This window comes from Amaranthus tricolor, chromosome 1 (assembly GCF_026212465.1).
Source record: "Amaranthus tricolor cultivar Red isolate AtriRed21 chromosome 1, ASM2621246v1, whole genome shotgun sequence".
Taxonomy (NCBI): domain Eukaryota; kingdom Viridiplantae; phylum Streptophyta; class Magnoliopsida; order Caryophyllales; family Amaranthaceae; genus Amaranthus; species Amaranthus tricolor.
In genome coordinates this window covers 41,076,248-41,099,114 of record NC_080047.1, presented here as the reverse complement: position 1 = coordinate 41,099,114, position 22,867 = coordinate 41,076,248, and the positions used below count along the sequence as shown (strand labels likewise).

The following is a 22,867-nucleotide window of genomic DNA, read 5'->3' as shown; positions in this document are numbered from 1 at the left end:
GTTCTTTTTTTTAAATACAATTTATTTATCAAAATATTAGATATTTCTTATGTTTGAAGTATCACAATCTACAAATTTGTTGATTACAGTGGTAAATAATTTAATAAATATATAAAATGTTGCCTTTGATCGGACATACTCTTCATTGACTTTTTGTTTGCTCATTTGACCAAGAAGGCTATTCAACAAGAGTAAAGAAAAAGGAAGCAAGGAGTACATCACGATAGGAACTATTGAAGTTTTAAGAGTACATTGTATCTTAATGTCTATTTATGATCACCCAAGTAGTAAGTTTGTAACACTTGACATCAAATCATAAAAAACAATGAAATGCATATACTGATATACATCACTCCAAGTGTATTACTATATTTAAAATTGTACTCAACGCTTACATAAATTAACATCGAATTTTGATCATAAACATGCAATCAATTGATGCTTCTTAAATGTACCAATTGCATTCTCACAATTCTATGTTGCAAGTAAAATAATAAAATGAATTTGATTAAACAAAAAAGGTGAAACACTACATACTCTTATTGCTGATGGATTTTCGTAGACATCATTGGAAAGTCAGTCAAAATGTTAGTCAAATTTACTATATAGAAAATAGCATTTAGTCAAGAAAAATGAGTGCTATGTATTTATTTAGTTTCCCTCTAGCTTTTCTTTTTCTTATTTCCTTAGTTGAGTTGCTCTTACCTACCTATGTGTTCTACTATTGTAGGGGACTTGGTGGCAACAATTTCTCTGGCCCCCTACCATCAGAGCTTGGCAACATAAAAACTTTAGAGCAACTGTAAGTTCTTATATGTGGATCTTGTATTTAATTTTTGCAGATTCGACTTCCAAATGATGCACAATAATACTCTGCATACAAGAGAATTCTCTACTGTTTTCTGTTAACTGCACAAGTATCACAATATTTAAGGAGCTGCATTATCAAAAATCTTGGCTCTCCATTAAAGACCTGTATCAAGCTTTGATGGTGTTCTTCTCAAACTATTCAATGTTTGATTGAATATCTTGCTTCTAGGATATTGACAATCCTAACTCCTGAAGCTCAAGTATGGTTCATGTGTTATTTTAATTTTGTAGATTAACAAGTTTTAAAATGTAAGGTGTTTATCAAGGTATGTTAAATATATGACTTAGTGGAACATCTCAGTGATCTCACATAGATAAGCTAAGGCTTGATGTACTTTCAATTAGGCACCCTTTTATTTGACTATTTAAAGTACATTGAGGCATAGATTTGCAGAGGGTTGGGGCCCAATATTACCTGCTACCAAAACAATGTTATCTGGTTTTCGAAGAGAAATTGCACCAAGTGCTCTGGACGATGTAGTTAGAACTTATAATCAGCCAAAAATATAAGGCCTGAATTTTTAAAAGTCTGGATCTATTAGATTGGTTCAGAAATAAGGGGCATCTAAGTACAAAAATGTCCATGAAAAGTCATCTTTTGGTGCCAATTTTGAGCATTAATTATATATATCTGTCACAATTTCAGGTTTTGATCAGAAATTAGGGGCATCTAAGTACAAAATGTCGATGAAAAGTCATTATTTCTACATCCACTGTTTTTTTAAATTGCACCATTTCTTATGAGCGCATAAGCTAAGAAATGACGAGAGGTATTATTGTACCTAAATGATCATTTGAAAGGAACGCGTGTCTTGTGAGGTCCTCCATGTGGGTGTATAGTGTGAGCATGAGTAACATTATTTTTTACATTTCACTATTGTCCATAAAAATATTGCAAAAGAGAATATGATGCAATTTAAATACGGAGGAAGTATATGAAATTGTTTCTTATTCAGCTCATGTATGTGGGTTTCCTTGACAGGTACATTGACAGCTCGGGAGTTAGTGGCGCAATCCCTCCATCATTTGCTAATTTGGAAAACCTAAAGATCATGTGAGACCTGAAATTCTCTCATCTTTTACATTTCAATAAGTTCCTCAAGGACTTCTGGTCAAACTGCTTCCAAATGTATTTAACTATATTAATTATAAGATTGAGGAACTAATTTTTATATTTGGTTTAGTGATGAAACCTCCATTGGGCTCAAAAGTGTTCCACACTTGAAGTTTTCTTTCACATTTTGGGACATGTTTGGATTAAGATTGATGCATTAAGAGGGTGATAAAAGTGATACTGTAGAAATTAAGATGATTTGAGATAATATGGGGATGAGATGAGCTTAAAGGGACAATATGTAGTGATATTATTAAGAAAAATGAGAGTTATTACTCCCATTAGATAATAGACTACCCATCAGCTCCTAGAGCAATGTATTACCTGCAGGAAAGTATTATATTTAGGGAATAATAGGTTATTCTGTGTAATTAATAAATATTCTGTTTATATTTTTGTTTCCTAGATTAGTCTCATTATTCATGTATAAATATAGGTTGTTTTCTCTTTTGATGATTAATACAAATCAAGTATTCAAAACCCCAAACCTTTGTCTTAATCTTTATTTCCGCATTGTTAATCTTTTCATGGCATCGGAGCCGAAGGTGGTTACTAGTATGATGTGGCTCACATGTGAGGGGGAGTGTTGGAAATACTTCACACGTGAGATAAGATCCCACATCGATAAAATAGTGGGTTGTTGACTTGCATATATATTGGGTGAGCTGATCTTCCTACTACCATATAGTTTTGGGAAACAATGAACCTCACCAAGTGTATGTGCAAGTCGACGCTCTTGACCCATGGGTTTGTGGGCCCGAGGTGTCCTGTGTCTACACGAGTGAGCCACGGTGAGATTATGTGACAAATTGTCACGGCCTAACATTACCCACTTCCCCAAGTGAATGTAACAACTCTCTTCATTTTCTTGACATCTCTACTGTCCTTATTCACTTCTTGCCTTGTTTTGGTTAGTGTGACTTTTGTCCCCCCCCCACCCACACAACAAATCATAACCCCAATGCTGAGTTGTTGCTGTTTTATTATCTAGTTGGGCATCAGATGTGGAATTCACGGGTCAGATACCTGATTTTATAGGGAATTGGAGCCAGCTTGAGACGCTGTGAGCATTCTTTTGATCTTTTCCTCTTTTCTTCATCTTAAATTTTTTTATTTGGGCGTTCATGGTCTTACACAGAGGTTCCCTGTTAATATTTACTCAAAAGCTGCATATTTTGTGTGATTGTATTTATGTAGGAGGCTTGAAGGGAACTCATTTGTGGGACCGATACCATCATCACTTTCCAAACTAACCTCTTTGACCGAATTGTGAGTTACTTTCTTGGTTATTGTTTCCTTATTATGTGATCCGTAAATTCCTAGGACTCTAGGCACTCACACTGCTGCTTTCTTTGATTACATTCAAAAATAATTTCCTTTTTGTACATGACATGCAGGAGGATAATTGGCTTGTCAAATGGCAGCTCTTCGCTAGATTTTATTACTAAACTTACCTCCTTACAAATCTTGTGAGGCTACATGATTTTTTCTTACATATCATTTCTATGCTTTGGATGTTTCATATCTTGGATTATCTTTGACTAATCGAACAATATTGTGTTTCACTAAAGGGTTCTGAAGAATAACAACATCACCAGTCCCATACCCAGTGGTATAGGAGAATTGCAAAGTTTAACTCAGCTGTAAGTTGTTTTAGTGGAGTTTGTTTATTAGATTTTCATTGCTTGGTTATGGATCAAAAATATGTAGTTTTCTGGTTTTGGATCATAATGAAGTATAGTAAAATAACTCATTAAATCATGTGGTCTTTTGTATGTGAAGTTATAGATGGTGTTTGCTATCATGGGTCATTTGAAAATAACAACTTTGTTTTTTTCCAAAGGTAAGGTTGAGTACTTCAATCCCTTCAAATCTCGCCTAGGTAGACCCACTTAATGGCATTGGGTGAAGTAACGTTGTAGTTGTCATCCATATATATTGGCCGAGATTAGACAAACCTAATAATATGAAATTATTACCATTATGCTTAAAATGGGGTGAGATTTTGTTAAATGATGTATCAATGGTATATGAACTACATTTACTTCCCTCAATGTAAACTTGAGATTTTGAAAAACAACACAAGAAAACTCAATTTAGGTGTAGGGAATCTCTGAAGAGGCTTAGTGTGGGAAAAACCAAATCACATCACTTCAGAAAACATGAAACATGTCCAAAATCTTTTGTTCTTGGTTGAGTGAGTCAGTTTTGCAATTAATGAATATCTAACAACTGATAACCAATTGAGTAATTGATATGACAAATTTTTTGGCTGATTTGAATAGAAAATTGTATTGATTGAATGAATAGTGTAGTAGTGTTTGGAAAAATTTACTGATAGTAGTTTGCTTATTTTAACTAGAATAATAATCTGGAAGCTGATATAAGGAGCTTTTCTTTCAAACTAATTTATTTTTTATTTGAAGCTGCTAGTTACCAAATAAGAAACTAGCCTTTTAATTTGTCAAGCCTCATACATGCTTGCCGAAAGCTGCTCTTTACCATATAGAGTAATATTTTCTGATGAAGAGAGCATTTGAATAAAATCAAGTTTCAGCAGTTATTATATCTCAATACCAACTTAAAGCAACTGCTACGTTATATTATCTTGATAAACCCAATTTATTGACAGACAACATACAATATGTGATGAATGAACAACAGCGTAAAGCTGACTCAACAAAGGAGTAATAGTTTGTTAGCAAATCTGTTAGAATATGTCTTTCTAGAAGGGAATCCAATATCAAGTTGTTTAGCCATTATGACTATAAATGTAACAACCCGACTTACCATTGACTGAGTAAATAGGGTCATCACGTGGTTTATTTTCCTAAGAAACTAAAATCACACTTCCAAAACTTGAGTAAAGGGATCACCAGCTGTTTAACGTAACTAACTATGCTATATCTCAAAACAAGCATCTAACTAAAACAAAGCATAATCATACAATTCTCTACAAGTCCGATATATCCAACACAGCCAAATCATATTTACATTTATCCCAAATCCTAATACAAAACTACAAATTCCTAAGTGCTCAGCTCAATATACATCCTTGGAACCACTAATCACCTCCGCTAATCCATTATTCCCGACTGGTTCCGATCTGTGGACAAACTAAAAGTTGGAAACAACAGAAGGTCAGATTAAGCTGAAAGAGAAGTAACAATCCAAAACAATAAAACACAGTAATTCAAATCATAGGTTTAAAAGCAACATCAGTTTCCTAGATCTATGTGCGCACAGGGAGTCTAGTTGAGAGGAGCATCCATAGCTCTAAGGCTATGTCACTCTCGGGTGAAGCTAGTCGATATCTGAATGACAATTCGCTTCAAAAACAGGGAGTAGGGAACAATGTTCCTCAACTCCGTCAATGACCAGCTCGCAAGTCTGATTCATTGACCATATCATAATATCAACATAAGCATTCACAACAACATTTGTCTCAATAGTTTCCAGTTTCAAAGAGCTTTAGTAAAAAGTTTATTTTCAAGAATGTAGTCTGGCCAGACCCTTTAAGAGACTGCTACTACTCACCAAAAAGAACGCTTCAAGAAGCTAAGTCTGGTACTCCGCGATCACTAGAAGGGCTCCTCAATAATGTCGCCTCCTAAAGCATAACAAATATAGCATCACAACAAAGCATACAATACTACAACTAGGTCCATATAGCTCATTGCATCTCATCCTAAGAATGCATCTTAGTTCCATCTTCTATTCCAATATTTCTCGTTTTAGAGATTGTGCAAGTCCTAACTCCAACCCTCAATATCATCAAAATAAATAACCTTGCTTTAGTCTAGCTTATATTCTTGTAAAGATTATACATCTCCACAATTCCCTTTGTATACCAATTCAAACACTTCCATGTTCATCTAAACTCAAAACCAAGAAACTAAACAAGATTAACAAATTATCCAAAAGAAAGATTTAGCTAGTTTATCCATTCAACTAATAATTCCCACACAAACCCTAGATGCTCTCAAGAACAACCAATCATATATAATCAAGGGTTATATCCAACACTTACATTTACCCAACTATTCGATTAACAACAACAAGATTTATCCACCATTAGTAATTTCACAAGAATCTCCTAATATTCAAGAACATCAAATTTCCATAATCTTTCTACATCTAACATCCTATCGATATTCTAATCTTTGTAAATTACGTACTAATTAATAATTCCAACAAATTGTTTCAATATTCCACAATTTACCATTTATACATTGTAAAACCCAAATTACATTTAATTTTAGAATTCTTTCCAAAAATTCCTCAATCACAATCTCCTATAATCACACATCAACCATCACTAGATTTTTTTTTATAATTAAAAGTAAACGCACACATATAATTATACTTAGGTTCCCATTATTTTCATGGTGACAAGATTCTTGAATGTATTGACACAATAATAAGGTTCAAGGAAAGAACAATAGAAAATTGATTCAATAGAGTATCATAAAATGGCAAGGGAAAGGCACAATTTCAAGAGAAGAAGAGGTGTTATACCCGACTGATTTTGTGAAGGAGATATAGGTTGATTGACTACGATTTTCCCAGAAAAAGGACACCAAAATCGACCGGAAATGGGCCTGCTGCCGCGGGCTATTGTCGCCTGTTTTGAGGAGAAGTAACCACCGAGAAATAGTGATGGTTCTTGGGCACACGATCTCAGGGACCAAGAGAGGAAAGATCAACTTCTTGCTTGCAGAATTTTAGTAAAAATCTGCCATTTTCAGAGGGAAATGACAAGAGAAGGAGGAAGGTGTTTTTGGAGTTCTGATTTGTTCAATTGTGAAGCATGCTTTTGCTGGTTCATTGGGTTCATTCGAAATGAGAGAAAGAAGAAGGATTTTGGGTATTTCAATCAAATTTAAGAAAAAAGAAAGGAAGAAAGAAATTAAATTCAAGACTATATATTTATATTATGTATATTTAAGGTCATACACGTATTAATAATTCTCTTAAATTCACTCGTCTTAAATTATTAATTTCCCAAATGTTACATTCTACCCAACTTGAAATGAACTTCGTCCTCGAAGTTAAACTAAGTCTCAAGCACATATTCAAATATCCAGCTATCCTACATATCATAGGGCTATGTTACCCAATTACTCATACTTTATGCATTGTAAGAATCTATATTACTCGTACTAACTATGTGAACTAACCAAAATTTTAAGGCTTAGCATCGTTAAAACTTAGATTATTCCGAAATCTTATGAATCTACCCAACTTAGAATGAAGTTCGTCCTCGAACTTAACTCACTAAGACTAAGGAGATGCAATAGCTATAAAGCGATAAACATAGAAATACCTGAGCAAACAACCAGGGATAATCACGTCTCATGGCATCTTCTGCCTCCCACGTGGCTTCTTCGGTAACGTGATTAGACCATAGCACCTTCACAAGCGCTACACTACCCCAACGTGTATCACGCGTCTTCCTATCTAGGATCTGAACGGGAGTCTCCTCATACTGTAAGGTGTCATCCAAGGTCAACTGCTCGGGCTGAAGAACGTGTGAATCATCCCTGATGTATTGTCTCAGCTGGGATACGTGAAACACATCATGCACTCAATCAATAGACGCAGGTAACGCAAGTCGATATGCTACCTCGCCTATGCGCTCAAGGATCTCGTGAGGTCCAATGAATCTTGGACTGAGCTTACCCTTCTTCCCAAACCTCATCACACCTCTAGTTGGTGAAACTCGAAGAAAGACTTTATCTCCAACTTGAAATTCAAGAGGTCGACGCGTTGATCTGCATAGCTCTTTTGCCTATCCTGAGCTGCTTTCATCCTCTTGCGTATCAACTGAACTTGCTGGATCATCTCCTAAATCAAAGGCGGTCCCACAGCTACCGTATCCGAGCTATCATCCCAACATACGGGGCTACGACAACTACGACCATATAGTGCCTCAAATGGTGCCATCCCGTCGATCCCGATACTCGAATGATAACTGTTATTGTATGAGAACTCTATCATATCCAACTTATCGTCCCATGAACCACCAAAATCTAAGACACAAGCTCGTAGCATATCCTCAAGTGTCTGTATAGTCTGCTCTGTCTGTCCGTCTGTAGCCGGGTGAAACGTTGTGCTCATTCTTAATTCAATACCCAAAGAATCCTGTAGCTTTTGCCAAAAATTAGACAAAAACCTAGCATCTCTATCTGAAACTATGTCTTGTGGGACTCCGTGATGTCTCACCACTTGCTGTCGATAAGCTAAAGCCAACTGATGCTTGTTCCAAGTATCCTTCATCGGAATGAAATGCGCCGATTTGGTCAGTCAATCAACTATGACCCAGATCATATTATTGCCCTTCGTGGTTCTCGGTAGCCCACACACAAAATCCATAGATATCGATTCCCATTTCCACTCGGGTATCGGCAATAGGTGAAGCAAACCTTGAGGTCGCCGATGATCTATCTTGACCTTCTGGCAGGTCAGGCATTTGGCAACAAAATTAGCAACATCCTTTTTCATACCATGCCACCAAAACGTTCTCTTGAGGTCTTGGTACAACTTGTCAGTGCCCGGATGTATGGAAAAACATGAACTATGCGCCTCTTTAAGAATGCGAGTACGTAAGACTGAGTCATTAGGCGCGCACCATCTATCGTCGTATCGCAAACTGCCATCCTCATGTATGCTAAAATGTGGGTCAGGTGTTTCTACCATTAGGGAAGCCTTCTCAATCAGATGTATATCTTCAGTTTGTTTCATCCTTATCTCCTCAAACAAATCAGATGTCACCTCCATCATCGACGCCACTGTTCCATGCTCTACTATTTCGATACCCATTTCCTCGATTTCCTCTCTTAAACGTACTCTAGCCAAAGCATTACACAAACCATGCACAGTTTTCCGGCTCAAAGCGTCAGCAACGACATTAGCTTTCCCCTCATGATATCGGATCTCTAAGTCATAATCTGAAATCAGCTCTAGCCATCGTCGTTGCCTCATATTCAACTCCCTCAGGGTGAATATGTACTTCAGGCTCTTGTGATCAGACAAGACCTCAAAATTAGTACCATACAGATAGTGCCTCCATATCTTGAGAGCGAAGACTACCGTCGCTAACTCCATGTAATGCGTCGGATAGTTGATCTCATGGGTCTTTAGTTGCCGTGAAGCATAAGCAATGACGCGCCCATTCTGCATCAACACACACCCCAAACCATTCTTCGACGCATCAGTGTACAGCTCGAACTCTGATTCTCCATCTGGAAGAGCTAAGATAGGTGCGGTAGTGAGTCGTGTCTTCAAAATCCTAAAAGCTTCATCGCACTGATCATCCCAAACAAACCGTATGTCTTTTCTGGTCAACTGAGTTAATGGTCGCGCAATCTTGGAAAAGTCGCATACAAACCTCCGATAATACCCCGCCAAACCTAAGAAACTTCGAACTTCAGACGCGTTCCTCGGAATGGCCCAAGTCGAGATCGCCTCCACCTTCGCAGATCTACCGATATACCTTCACTAGACACTATGTGCCCAAGAAAGGAAACCTTGCGTAGCCAAAATTCGCACTTTGTGAATTTGGCGTATAACTTATGCTCTCTCAAAGTCTGTAGTACGACTCTCAAATGTTCGGCATGTTGATCCTCATCTTTGGAATAAACAAAGATGTCGTCGATGAAAACTACAACGAACTGGTCAAGATACGGGGTAAAGATGTTATTCATGAGAGCCATGAACGCCGCTGGTGCATTGGTCAAACCAAAGGGCATGACCATAAACTCATAATGCCCATATCGTGTCCTGAAGGCTGTCTTAGGAATGTCCTCTGGCGAGATGTTCAACTGATGAAAGCCAGACCTCAAATCGATCTTAGAGAACACCGATGCACCTCTAAGCTGATCGAACAAGTCATCAATTCTAGGAAGCGGATATTTGTTCTTCACTGTCGCACGATTAAGCTCTCAATAATCTACACATAGTCTAAAGGTCCCATCTTTCTTCTTGACGAAGAGAACGGGTGCGCCCCAAGGAGACACGCTTGGGCGTATATAACCCTTATCTAACAACTCTTGCTATTGCACCTTTAACTTTGTTGTCTCTCAAGGTGCCATGCGATAGGGAGCCTTCGATATAGGACTCGTGCCCGGTACAAGATCAATCGTCAGATCAACTGCTCTCGGAGGTGGTAATCCAGGTATCTCAAAAGGAAAGACATCCTCGAACTCACATACTACACGTATTTCTCCTATCTCGGGTGTGCTCATCGTCGTGTCTACCACGTGACATAGAATCATAGGGTAAATTCCTTCTCAAATATGTTTTCAGCTTGATAACAGATATGATCTTAGTGTGATTCTTTGGCACAAAACCCTTAAAGGTCACTCTCTGCCCTTTAGACCCTCGTACAGACACTTTCTTCAACCAACAATCAATGCTCGCCTTGTACTTCCTCAACCAATCCATTCCCAAGATGACATCAAAATTATCCAGAAGAAACTCTATCAAATCTAAGCGTAAATCTATTCCCATAAAGTCTAAGGGTATATCCCTATACACTCACTGACATAAGATTCTCTCGCCCGATGGTTGGGCAAACTCACTACTTATCTCAAGCGAACTAGTCAGAAACAACTTTGATATACACGAAGATGCAACGAATGAATGAGATGCTCCAGAATCAAATAAAACATATGCTGGTTTGTTATTGACCAAGAACGTACCCGTCACAACTCCTGGTGTAACCTTGGCTTCATCTCTCTTGAGAGCCATAAGCTTCCCTGTAACCTTGGTGCCACTGACTGGTGCACCAATAGATGATCTGGAAGAGCCTCCCATAGCGGACCCCTGACTCTGCGAACTGTGCCCAAGAGATGCTTGCGGTCGACCCTGCCGTCTATCCTGAGCCACACTAGCATGACTACCGGTCGGTCTCTGAACCCTGAGAAGTCCTCATCAATCCTTGCTCTCGTAAAAACGTAAAACAGTCAGCCCTCTTGTGTCCTTTCTTCCCACAATGGTAACATTTTATGACTCTGCTACCCTGGGGTGTACTCGATGTCGATTTCCCAAAACTAGATCGGTGCTCCCGGTGTGACTGAGTAGGTGCTGAATATCTTCGACCCCCAACACTCTGTGATATCTCGTGGGTGTCCTCCCTACGTCGCTTCAGCCCTTGAGTGGCCTTCCGCTCATCCCATAGGCGTTCAGACTCACATGCATCATGGTACACATCTCTAACATGTTCGTGCCCCAAGTTCCTCATACGTTCTCGGATATCCAGACTCAATCCTAATAAGAACCTCTGAGCCCTAAATCTCTCCCCAATCTTTATGTCGTCCACGTACTTAGCTAATTCCATAAATCGAACGTAGTACTGGTGAACGGTCTGGGTTCCCTGTGTAAGCCGAGAATACTCATCGAACATCTTCCGTTGAAGATGTAGAGGGAAATACTCTTCACGGAGTGCTGACACAAACAAGCTCCAAGGAAGAGGAGGTACGGTAGATGGATGCTCCGATGTAATGGCGGAAGAAACTGGTAAAAGAGCGTCTCTATGGGTGACCCACCAAGTATTGGCGTCACCGGTCAAGTAATGTACCGCTAGATCTACCCTCATATCCTCGGGAGTCTTCAGTATCGTGAATATCTTCTCCATTTCTCGAATCCAATCGTCTAGTCTAGTAGGAGGACCCTTACCGTCATACTTCCTGTGAACACCCTCTGCCTGTGACGCCCCTAGATCGTGCCCAGAACTACCCTTTGAAGAACCGGCGCTAAGAGTCTAAAGCACTTACTGTTGTAGAAGCAGGTTTTGTTGCTGCTGCGTGTAGAACATCTTCAACATAGTCTCAAACTGTTCGACTGTGATGGCAGCCGGAATGACAGGTGTAGAGGTCTCGGTAGGGTCAGATCGCGCATGAGATGCCTCACGTGACGTGACCGTATGCTTAGAGTCATGGGAGTTCCCAGATTCTACTCTATCCCCATGACTCTCGGGTCGTGGCATACGATACTCATCCATTTCTGCACGTGCACAAACAAATAAAGATCTTACGTTTTAACAGCAATACATAACTTATGAAGATACATACAAACATGAGCGTATGAAACACCATAAAACGATACTTGAATAAAACGTCCGCTTCACGTTACCCCATCAACTAACTTCAACCCAAATCTCTAATGTCACACCTAATGTCTTTTCTCCTCCTCACATTGATCCTATAACTTTATTACCCATCCAAAGGTCCTCAATTCACCTTTCAGCTCTGATACCTACTGTAACAACCCGACTTACCGTTGACTGAGTAAACAGGGTCATCACGGGGTTTATTTTCCCAAGAAACTGAAATCACACTTCCAAAACTTAAGTAAAGGGATCACCAGCTCTTTAACGTAACTAACTATGCTATATCTCAAAACAAACATCTAACTAAAACAAAGGATAATCATACAATTCTCTACAAGTCCGATATATCCAACACAGCCAAATCAAATTTACATTTATCCCAAATCCTAATACAAAACTACAAATTCCTAAGTGCTCAGCTCAATATACATCCTTGGAACCACTAATCACCTCCGCTAATCCATTATTCCCGACTGGTTCCGATCTGTGGACAAACTAAAAGTTGGAAACAACAGAAAGTCAGATTAAACTGAATGAGAAGTAGCAATCCAAAACAATAAAACACAGTAATTCAAATCATAGGTTTAAAAGCAACATCAGTTTCCTAGATCTATGTGCGCACAGGGAGTCTAGTTGAGAGGAGCATCCATAGCTCTAAGGCTATGTCACTCTCGGGTGAAGCTAGTCGATATCTGAATGACAATTCGCTTCAAAAACAGGGAGTAGGGAACAATGTTCCTCAACTCCGTCAATGGCCAGCTCGCAAGTCCGATCCATTGACCATATCATAATATCAACATAAGCATTCACAGCAACATTTGTCTCAACAGTTTTCAGTTTCAAAGAGCTTTAGTAAAAAGTTTATTTTCAAGAATGTAGTCTGGCCAGACCCTTTTATCCAAAAGAAAGATTAACATATTATCCAAAAGAAAGATTCAGCTAGTTTATCCATTCAACTAATAATTCCCACACAAACCCTAGATGCTCTCAAGAATCATATATAATCAAGGGTTATATCCAACACTTACATTTACCCAACTATTCGATTAATAACAACAAGAAGATTTATCCACCATTAGTAATTTCACAAGAATCTCCTAATATTCAAGAACATCAAATTTCCATAATCTTTCTACATTTAACATCCTATCGATATTCTAATCTTTGTAAATTACGTACTAATTAATAATTCCAACAAATTATTTCAATATTCCACAATTTACCATTTATACATCGTAAAACCTAAATTACATTTAATTTTAGAATTCTTTCCGATATTCCTCAATCACAATCTCCTATAATCACACATCAACCATCACTAGATTTTTTTTTTTTTTAATTAAAAGTAAACACACACATATAATTATACTTGAGGTTTCCATTATTTTCATGGTGACAAGATTCTTGAATGTATTAATACAATAATAAGGTTCAAGGAAAGAACAATAGAAAATTGATTCAATAGAGTATCATAAAATGGCAAGGGAAAGGCACAATTTCAAGAGAAGAAGAGGTGTTATACCGACTGATTTTGTGAAGGAGATATAGGTTGATTGACTACGATTTTCCCAGAAAAAGGACACCAAAATCGACCGGAAATGGGCCTGCTGCCGCGGGCTATTGTCGCCTGTTTTGAGGAGAAGTAACCACCGAGAAATAGCGATGGTTCTTGGGCACACGATCTCAGGGACCAAGAGAGGAAAGATCGACTTCTTGCTTGCAGAATTTTAGTAAAAATCTGCCATTTTCAGAGGGAAATGGCAAGAGAAGGAGGAAGGTGTTTTTGGAGTTCTGATTTGTTCAATTGTGAAGCATGCTTTTGCTGGTTCATTGGGTTCATTCGAAATGAGAGAAAGAAGAAGGATTTTGGGTATTTCAATCAAATTTAAGAAAAAAGAAAGGAAAAAGAAATTAAATTCAGACTATATATTTATATTATATTATGTATATTTAAGGTCATACACGTATTAATAATCTTCTTAAATTCACTCGTCTTAAATTATTAATTTCCCAAATATTACAATAAATACCAATGATGTAATAATGTTTTTGAGCTTATGAAATTTCATGAACTAGACTTTCTTTGGGTTCCTAGTAGTTGCTCAAAATCTGCTACTATCTTTTCTTTCTTTGCTTTTATTTCTAAATTTTCTCTCTTTCTTAACATCCTTAATCCCGCCTAATCCAATATATTACAACGGGATATCAGAGCGGTTCTTTCCGACGACCTACACACTCATAAATGGACCCAGTATAAAGTTAGGAGAAGCACATTTATTTATGTCCTCTAGGAGTTCTATTTTGTGGTCGTCTAAAAAGCTGCCTATTGCCAGTGCCACCTTGTCTTATGTAGAAGCACACAGCTTATTCCTTTCCGATTTATATTTTTCTCATTTTTGTAATATTCTATATTTCCCTAAGATCTGTGTAGAATATGGCCATGCTATATATGGCTAAACTTCTAGTAATATGATGTAAGATAATATATTGTATCTAGGATTTTTCGTTTCTTTGTAGATAGGATATGATGTTGTAGTTTGCCTACTGAGCGAATTTCCATAGTGTTTGATGCTTATCAAAGTTTAGCATCACTCTATTTTTATAATTCGAATCACTAGTCAGAAGCACAAGCAACTTTGTCCGACTATGGATTTAATTATTTTGTGTTTTCTTGTTTGCCTGGTTTCTCATTTCTTCTGTACTAATAAAAAGTGACCTGCAACAGGGACCTAAGTTTCAACAAGATAACAGGAAAAATCCCAGACTCAGTCTTTAATCTCAATTCTCTTTCTAATTTGTGAGTAGTATTGCCGTTTTTACTCTATTTATAGAAATCCAGCTTCTACTTTATGTTATTTTTACCAATATATGTAGGCGTGTAGCTCAGGGACTTACTCATGAGGATTGTTTCACTGTTCTTAGGTTTCTTGGAAATAATAGGCTTACGGGTGCTCTTCCAGGAAAAAAAAGCCCATCTCTGACTAATATGTAAGTTACAATCATACTTAAGCAAAGTTTTGTGTTTGTTCTGAGATATTTGAACTATAAAGTACTTGTCAAAGCATTCTGCTTCAATTTGATTGGTTTATTTTAAAAGAAAGATGCTGCACAAAGCTCTTTCCTCTACTGCTACAGGAGGGGTGGGGAAAAATCATAGTGCTAGAAAATCATAGTCTTTTACACTATCACTTAACCTCATCTCTATCAACTTGACGAGATCAACTATATATGCAACTTTCAAAGAATTTAAAAGATCGGAGGAAAGGGCATCATACCTTATTTAGGACTTAGGCATTGGCTATCTGAAATGGACGAAAGCGCATCCGACTTAAGTTGCTTTGGTAGCAGAATAATGGAGTAAGGATTTCTTTTTTTGAATCCTTTTAGCAAAAAGAACCAACATAAAAAGTTCGAAGGAACTTGAACTCAATCATGTACATTATATAAGAATACTCCAACTTAAAGTCAACTCTTTAAACATTACATATACCTTCTAATAAGTAGTAAAAATCATTAAAATCAAGAACATCCCAAGTACTTGGAAAAAAATCTGATGTCATTTTTTTTCCCATTTCTTTGGTTTACATTCTGAATTTGTTAGAGTTTCTGTTTTGATATGTAAGTTATAGGCTCCTCTTTTGACTTGATTTTTGCAGAGATGTATCGTATAATCAGTTATCTGGGAGCCTCCCGTCTTGGGTCAGCCAACCGAATCTACAGCTGTATGTTCCATTATATAGTTATGATTGTTTGGTGAATATTTTGCTTATTGTTATCTTCTCACTACTACCAATCTGTTAAATTTTATTAACTTTCCCATTTTATTACCTAATTTTCTTCATAATTCTCTTTGGATGCAGTAACTTTGTAGCAAACAATTTCTCTGTAACAAATTTAAACAGCAGGTTATGCTCCTCTCTCGAATAATTGTATCTTGTTTTCAATGAGTTCTTGCCTGGTTATGCTCCTTTGGGTAACAAATGATTTACATGCCAACTGAAACTATAAAACACGTTTTACCCTTCCAGATTCTAGTAGGGAAAAACATGAAATGAAAATTCTAATGGTAGAATTTTTAACGAGTAATTTGATTATGGAAAGTTTCCCCCCTCAAACCTTCATCATCATCATACCTGGTATGTCCCACTCATAGGTGCTATGATCAAGGTCTGGGGAGGGTTGTAAGACGACATACCATACCCTTATCAATAGAGATACAGAGCTTGCGGACATTGAGACCCTCAGCTCGAGAATATTATTCAGTTGTGTTTAAAGTTGAAGATTTCCAATTTTTGCAATCAATTAAATCTTTGACCAATTATATAGTAGACGGAATAGTCATAGTTTTGAACTTCACTATTTCTGATGAGGATCTGAATAATAGCTTGCTTATTTTGTTATATTTGAAGTATAAGCTGTTTTTTTGTTGCAGATCTTTGCCGTCAGGGTTGAACTGTTTGGAGAATGGATTTCCTTGCAACTCTGGTCTAGGACGTTGTTAGTATATCTATTTATTGTACCTTTTGTTTTTCCATTGTTTGGTAAGAAATGTCAATTATTAGTATGCCTGTGGGCTTGGGATTTGAGTTTTATCAAATGTATTTTGTCCCGTTTGGTGAAGAGAAGACTGAGCCAAATTTAGAGCATGAGCCCACTCAAACCTTATAGGATAATCATGTTCGTACATGTCAGTCTATCTGTTCAAATACGCTATCAGTTAACTTTACTAAACACTTTTATACCAAATATTAATCCAATAAGATAGTTAAACCTGTTATTTCAATGCACTATTAATTATCAATTAATATAATCCAATATGCACAACTAGCGATTAGTTTATCGCCAAACTAGGCGGATAAGTATATATCTCTGACATCTGTTGTCATCCAGAGAACTTATATTAAGAACAGCATCTTGTAATAGTCTTTTTATTGCTGAATGAGATAAACTGCTTCTTTCACCTATATCTATTAGTGTTTGACTTCAAGCATTGAGAAAACCCATAAAATTTTGGGTATTGTATGAGAGGGGTTTTTTTTTTTTAATAAAACTGTGTTAAATTGTTAGATGTTTTTGCTTAACTTTTAAATTCTCTTGCATAACTATTTAACTTCAAAGGAACTTTGTATAAATAACTATGAGATCAACCCTTTACTTATTTTGATGTTATAGAGTACCTTTACAAATTTCAACATTCTGTTCAAACTCTGCAGATTCTGACTTTGCAATTAAGTGCGGTGGTTCGCAGATCAGAGCATCTAATCAAGTCGTTTATGAAAGTGAAAATGAACCCCTTGGTCCGGCCACTTATTTTGTGGCTAGTAGTGATAAGTGGGCTGTTAGCAATGTTGGATTGTTCACCAATAAAAACAATGTGTCTTACGTACCTAACTCACTAAGCCAGTTTGTAAGTCTGGTGTCTGAACTGTTCCAAACCGCAAGATTGTCAGCTGGATCCCTTCGGTACTATGGGCTTGGGCTTCAGAATGGTAATTACAGTGTGCTGCTACAATTTGCTGAGATTGAAATTAATAATGGTAAAACCTGGAAAAGTCTTGGAAGGCGTGTGTTTGATATATTAATCCAGGTATGACTTGAGATAATGCAATTAATCAAGTTTATCAGTATGACGAGTTGTGTCTTTTCTCGTGCTGAAAATTATCAAATTTTTCAGTTTGGACGAACTAGAGTATTCTGCCAGATTTTGTGTTCATTCTTCAATTTGTATTATTGTGTAGCTTCATATTTGCTACCATCTCTGTAACAATATCCCACTTGGAGATCATGTGCAAATGGTAATGCTAATGTCCATATACACATTGTACTATGCCGTCACCAATGACTCAACCTCGCAACCATAGGCGTTTACCTCCATCACCTCACCACGGAGCCCATATTCGGGTTTTGCACAATATCAATTTGTCCCCACTCAGTAACCATCATCTTACTAAGCATAGTTGACTGATTCTCAGAACCCTCCCTTCTCCTCTATTTGTAGTGATGGTGATACTGCTTTTTCGGTTATATGCTTGGTCCTAAAGTCAATTGTTTGCATTCTTTGTCAATTGTGGAGCACTTTGGCTGTCACTAAGCAACACTATTGTTGTTACCACTTTCTCATCTCTTCAAGGAAATTTCAAATCGTCCCATTTCTTTTCCCTCCTCTGACATCACATCAGACTTCGTCATAGACATGGAGACACACTTTTGGAGGTTTGACATCCAACTCACGGCTGCTCCACCAATAGTTCAAACGAAATCCAAAAGTGCTTCTGATTGAATTGAAATCCCTGGCTAGTCGCATGAATCAATGAAGCTCTCTAGAGAACATCCTTTCTTTCATAGCGAAGTTACATAAAAGACGGTCCCTTCGAGTATCCCAAGGCCATTCCTCACTTCCCAACATTTCTGACCCAGATTTGATATGGATGTACTGACTACTGAGTGACCACCATCACGGCATGAGCATTATCGTGTCATGTTCTAACTATTGCATACATTACATACCATTGGCTGAAGCATAAGAAACACCGCTCATTTTCTCTCTCCCTTTCTCCACTTTTGGTGAATCCTCATTTGACAATTTGGGATCACTCAGCATCGGAGAACACCGAGGCTTGGAATCTACCTTGTTGAACCTTGCAAGCACTTTCAGTCTTTCATAATGTTACTCTTCTTGAGATAACAGTAACAACTCTGTTGACCTATTTTCCTTGAAATCCCCATGTCGTGTACTGTTGACAAGAATTATTGTGCTTGTTTTATGATCTAATATTTATTGATATGTCCAAATCCAATAAATCAAAAGTCTTATTTGAGATAGCAAAAAATGTGACTAGTTAGAACTGAAATTGATTACTCAATAGAAACGTCTTTAATTTTTTTTCATTTTTCTCTTTAATGTTTTACAAATTGCCTCATAGTTTTGTCTATTCAAAACTTTAAAATATGAAAGATTAATGTTAGGAAATTTGTCATATTTAAAATAATTTATGTGATTATATATCTGAGTGGAACTGTATGACTAATTCCTTTACATCTTTTCATTGCTGTCTGCTGCTTATTTCTCCCTTTTGCCTAACCTTTCGATATTTTTTTGTAATAGGGTATTCCGGTGGAAAGAGATTTTGACATAAGAAAGGCAGCAGGTGGTCAGTCATATAGACCTGTCCAGAAAAACTATACTGTTCAGGTGACTGCAAACTATCTCGAAATACACCTTTTTTGGAATGGAAAAGGAACTTGCTGCATACCATTCCAGGGAACATATGGACCTTCTATATCAGCTGTCAGCGTCGTCCCATGTAATATAATATCTATTTTTTTGCTATAGCTTGTTTACTACAAAGTTGTTTTCTTGCTAATGCTACCAACCAATTTCATTTTTTGGTACAGTATTTCAAGCAAGGCCTTCAAATCTACCATCAAACTCTCAAAAGACAGCTATAATTGTCGGAGTAGTTGTACCTGTTGTGGTCATTTCCCTTCTTTCTTTCGGTTTATGTTGGTTTATTCAAAGAAGGAAGCGAGCACGTGCAGCAGAAAATGGTATGCCTAATAATATGACGTTTATACTTATAAAGTGGGATGTCTTCCAGTTTTAAATGCAATTTTACATGTCAAAATTTCTGTGACAATTTAAATTTTGCTATTAATTGCATAAGGAAACATCGTCAAGCATTACTTTAATTTATAATTGTTTTTGCATTTCCAGAGCTCTTAGGCATTGATGTGAAAGCCTACACTTTCAGTTATGCTGAATTGAGAACAGCTACTGGAGATTTCAGCCCGTCGAATAAGCTTGGTGAAGGTGGCTTTGGAAGTGTCTATAAGGTAATTTATGTGCCAAGTTGATAGAAGTAGTATAAATATTAATTCTTGCTTATTTATCTTTTGCACTTGTTTCTTATGTTATTTTGGCTTCTGTAGGATAATCAACATATGTTTAGTCTCTTCCCATTTTTTAGATGATGTCTCTCTGTCAGCATTTGTATATTATGAATCATAGTATTATCAGATTTTTCTATACTATCCATTCTATACAATTTTGGACATGCTATAGGTAGTTCTTCAGCATCATAAAACTTAGTATATTTCTCTTCAGTTTTTGATTACTATAATCTTAAATTTCTCAAAATGCTCCCTTTGTAGTTAGTAGACTGTAGTGTACCTCATGTCAAGTTTGGTCAAGATTCATATTTGTGCCAATTTTTATGTTAAAGAGATGATACTTCCTTAACCCCAAAATCCAAATTCCTAACCTGGTGTATTTATAGAAATATTCAGAAATTTTAACGCTCCAAGCATTAACCCAATCCATAGTTAAATTTGTACCTTTTTCATAAATTTAACACCTTTTGATGTGCCAAAATAACCTATATCTGTTGTTGGAGTAAATTGTGAAACAGCATCTAACTGAACTTCTCATCTTATGTCTGGAAATGAATGTCGCTTATTTCGATGGGCCAAAGATTTATAATTTTAGTTTCTGATTACGATGGACTAATGTAAAATGACTCATAAATCATGTGCACTTCTTATTTATCTGAACTTGCATATGATGTTTGCTTCCAAGGGTCAATCGAAAAGACGAAAACAGCCTCTTTATTAGTTTTATCATTAATAAGGCCAAGGTTGTGTACACGGTGCATCCGACCCTCTCGAACCTTACTCTAGGTGGGAGCCACTTAATGGCATTGGGGTAATGAAATGTTGTTATGTCTGGAAATGAAGCATTCTTGAAGAGTGGCCTAAACTGAAACACTACAAGTGCCACTCTGCCCACTCATTATTTACTATCTGTATCTATGATGTGCTTATGTACTTGTGTTAGTTTAGCAAATTCAACGAAATCGAAATTAAATGAGTTTCTTTTCTTCCAGTACTTTTATTTCCTCATCTTATATCTGCAATTACAGGGAACCTTAAGTGATGGCAGAGTTGTTGCGGTTAAACAACTTTCAATAGCATCTAAACAAGGGAAGAGTCAATTTTTAGCGGAAATAGCTACTATATCTGCAGTACAGCATCGAAACCTTGTAACACTATATGGATGCTGCATTGATGGGCAAAAACATCTGCTTGTTTATGAGTATTTAGTGAACAAGAGTCTTGATAAAGTCTTGTTTGGTATGACGTTTCTATTTTTTCTGTTTCCATCAAACTCGCATCTCAAACGTGATGTAAACCTTTTTCTTATATATGGAACAGGAGACAGTAAAGTAGAACTTAATTGGGCTCAACGTTTTGAGGTGTGCTTGGGAGTGGCGAGAGGCTTGACATATCTCCATCAAGAATCACGCCTTAGGATTGTGCATAGAGATGTTAAATCCAGCAATATTCTGCTCGATGCTGATCTTAACCCCAAAATTTCAGATTTTGGTCTTGCCAAATTATATGATAACAAAATGACTCACATGAGCACTGGTGTTGCTGGGACAGTGTAAGAATTAGATAGCTTCCAACTTCCGATCAACATTCATTTCCGTTCTTTAGTTTTTGTTCTTTTAGCTTTGCTCCTTCCTAATGTTTTTGTACGATATTTCTTATAGTGGATACCTTGCGCCGGAGTATGCCATGCGTGGCCATCTTACGGAGAAGGTCGATGTGTTTGCGTTTGGAGTTGTTGCTCTAGAACTTGTTAGTGGAAGATCCAATTGTGACGCTTCCTTGGGGAGAGAACAAATGTATCTTGTTGATTGGGTAAGATGCTACTTGTTTGACTATATTTATTCGTTTGAGTTATAATTTCTGCAGTGTGACCGTAAATCAAGTATCGCATTCATCATTGTCCTTGACGCTTCCTAATGTTTCACAGTTCGGTATCTGAACTAATATATTTTAATCTACCTTGACATAGGCATGGCATCTATTTGAGAATGGTCGAGAACTGCAATTTGCGGATAAAAGACTAAAAGATTTCAACCAGGACGAGGTGAAAAGAGTGATTGCAGTAGCATTTTTATGCACACAAACATCATCAGCCCAACGTCCTATAATGTCACGAGTGCTAGCCATGTTATCCGGGGATGTTGAAGTGGGAAGCATACCATCAAAGCCTACATACTTGGCCGACTTTGGATTTGACGACTCCAGTTTTATGACCAGTGAAGCTTCCGAGTATTCGAAAGTCGGTTATTCCTCTACAAGTAATTACACTTCTCAAGGACTAAATACACCCACTGATGCCAGCTTCTTGCATCAATGAATAGTAACTATCGACAAAACTATTGCATAAAATTATTTGATTGTCAATTACTTCAATGAAGTCTTACAAGAGCAATTTTGTTCATAGATATTGTGATTATTGGTTTGAATATTATGGGATTTCATCATGTAACTTGTAGTATATAGGAGTATTATATAATAACTAAATGTACTATTCGGGTGATTTCATTGTCTTTTATGGTTCTTTTCCTTCTCATGAAGAATTGATGAACAAGTCTATTCTATATGATGAACTTTCTACCATATGTATGCTTTTTTCCATCTTGTACCGTTTTTATGTATCATATACTTCCTCCGTCTATATGATTTTGTTCCACTTATTTAGTATTGTGTTTGGATAGTGAATACTAAATAGTTTATGTGTTGTAAATGTGACTTTAATTTTATTAATCAAACATATAAAATAAAGTTACGTAAACTTAGTAGGTTACAAAACATATGACAAGTTCAAACCTTTGCTTTACGTACACCAAATGTGAACTTCATCATCGGGAACACCATATATTGAACATAGTAATAAGAAGATTTTGTATGTGAACTTGATA

The 22,867-nt window shown here is 36.9% G+C and overlaps 1 protein-coding gene across 1 annotated transcript in view; it reads left to right on the top strand.

Moving 5' to 3' along the window:
- The window catches only part of LOC130819948 (probable LRR receptor-like serine/threonine-protein kinase At1g56140), a 40,552-nt gene extending 17,988 nt beyond the window's left edge, over nt 1-22,564 (top strand). The window contains exons 6-24 of the mRNA XM_057685355.1: nt 731-802; nt 1,853-1,924; nt 2,976-3,047; nt 3,182-3,253; nt 3,382-3,453; nt 3,556-3,627; nt 14,821-14,892; nt 15,018-15,083; nt 15,752-15,817; nt 15,956-16,000; nt 16,528-16,592; nt 17,309-17,682; nt 19,201-19,399; nt 19,491-19,643; nt 19,810-19,928; nt 21,014-21,224; nt 21,306-21,537; nt 21,647-21,797; nt 21,955-22,564. Coding sequence (XP_057541338.1) covers nt 731-802; nt 1,853-1,924; nt 2,976-3,047; nt 3,182-3,253; nt 3,382-3,453; nt 3,556-3,627; nt 14,821-14,892; nt 15,018-15,083; nt 15,752-15,817; nt 15,956-16,000; nt 16,528-16,592; nt 17,309-17,682; nt 19,201-19,399; nt 19,491-19,643; nt 19,810-19,928; nt 21,014-21,224; nt 21,306-21,537; nt 21,647-21,797; nt 21,955-22,302 — 2,533 coding nt within the window. The 3' untranslated portion in view covers nt 22,303-22,564. The remainder of the gene's footprint in view (nt 1-730; nt 803-1,852; nt 1,925-2,975; nt 3,048-3,181; nt 3,254-3,381; nt 3,454-3,555; nt 3,628-14,820; nt 14,893-15,017; nt 15,084-15,751; nt 15,818-15,955; nt 16,001-16,527; nt 16,593-17,308; nt 17,683-19,200; nt 19,400-19,490; nt 19,644-19,809; nt 19,929-21,013; nt 21,225-21,305; nt 21,538-21,646; nt 21,798-21,954) is intronic.
- The last annotated feature ends 303 nt before the right edge of the window (nt 22,565-22,867 follow it).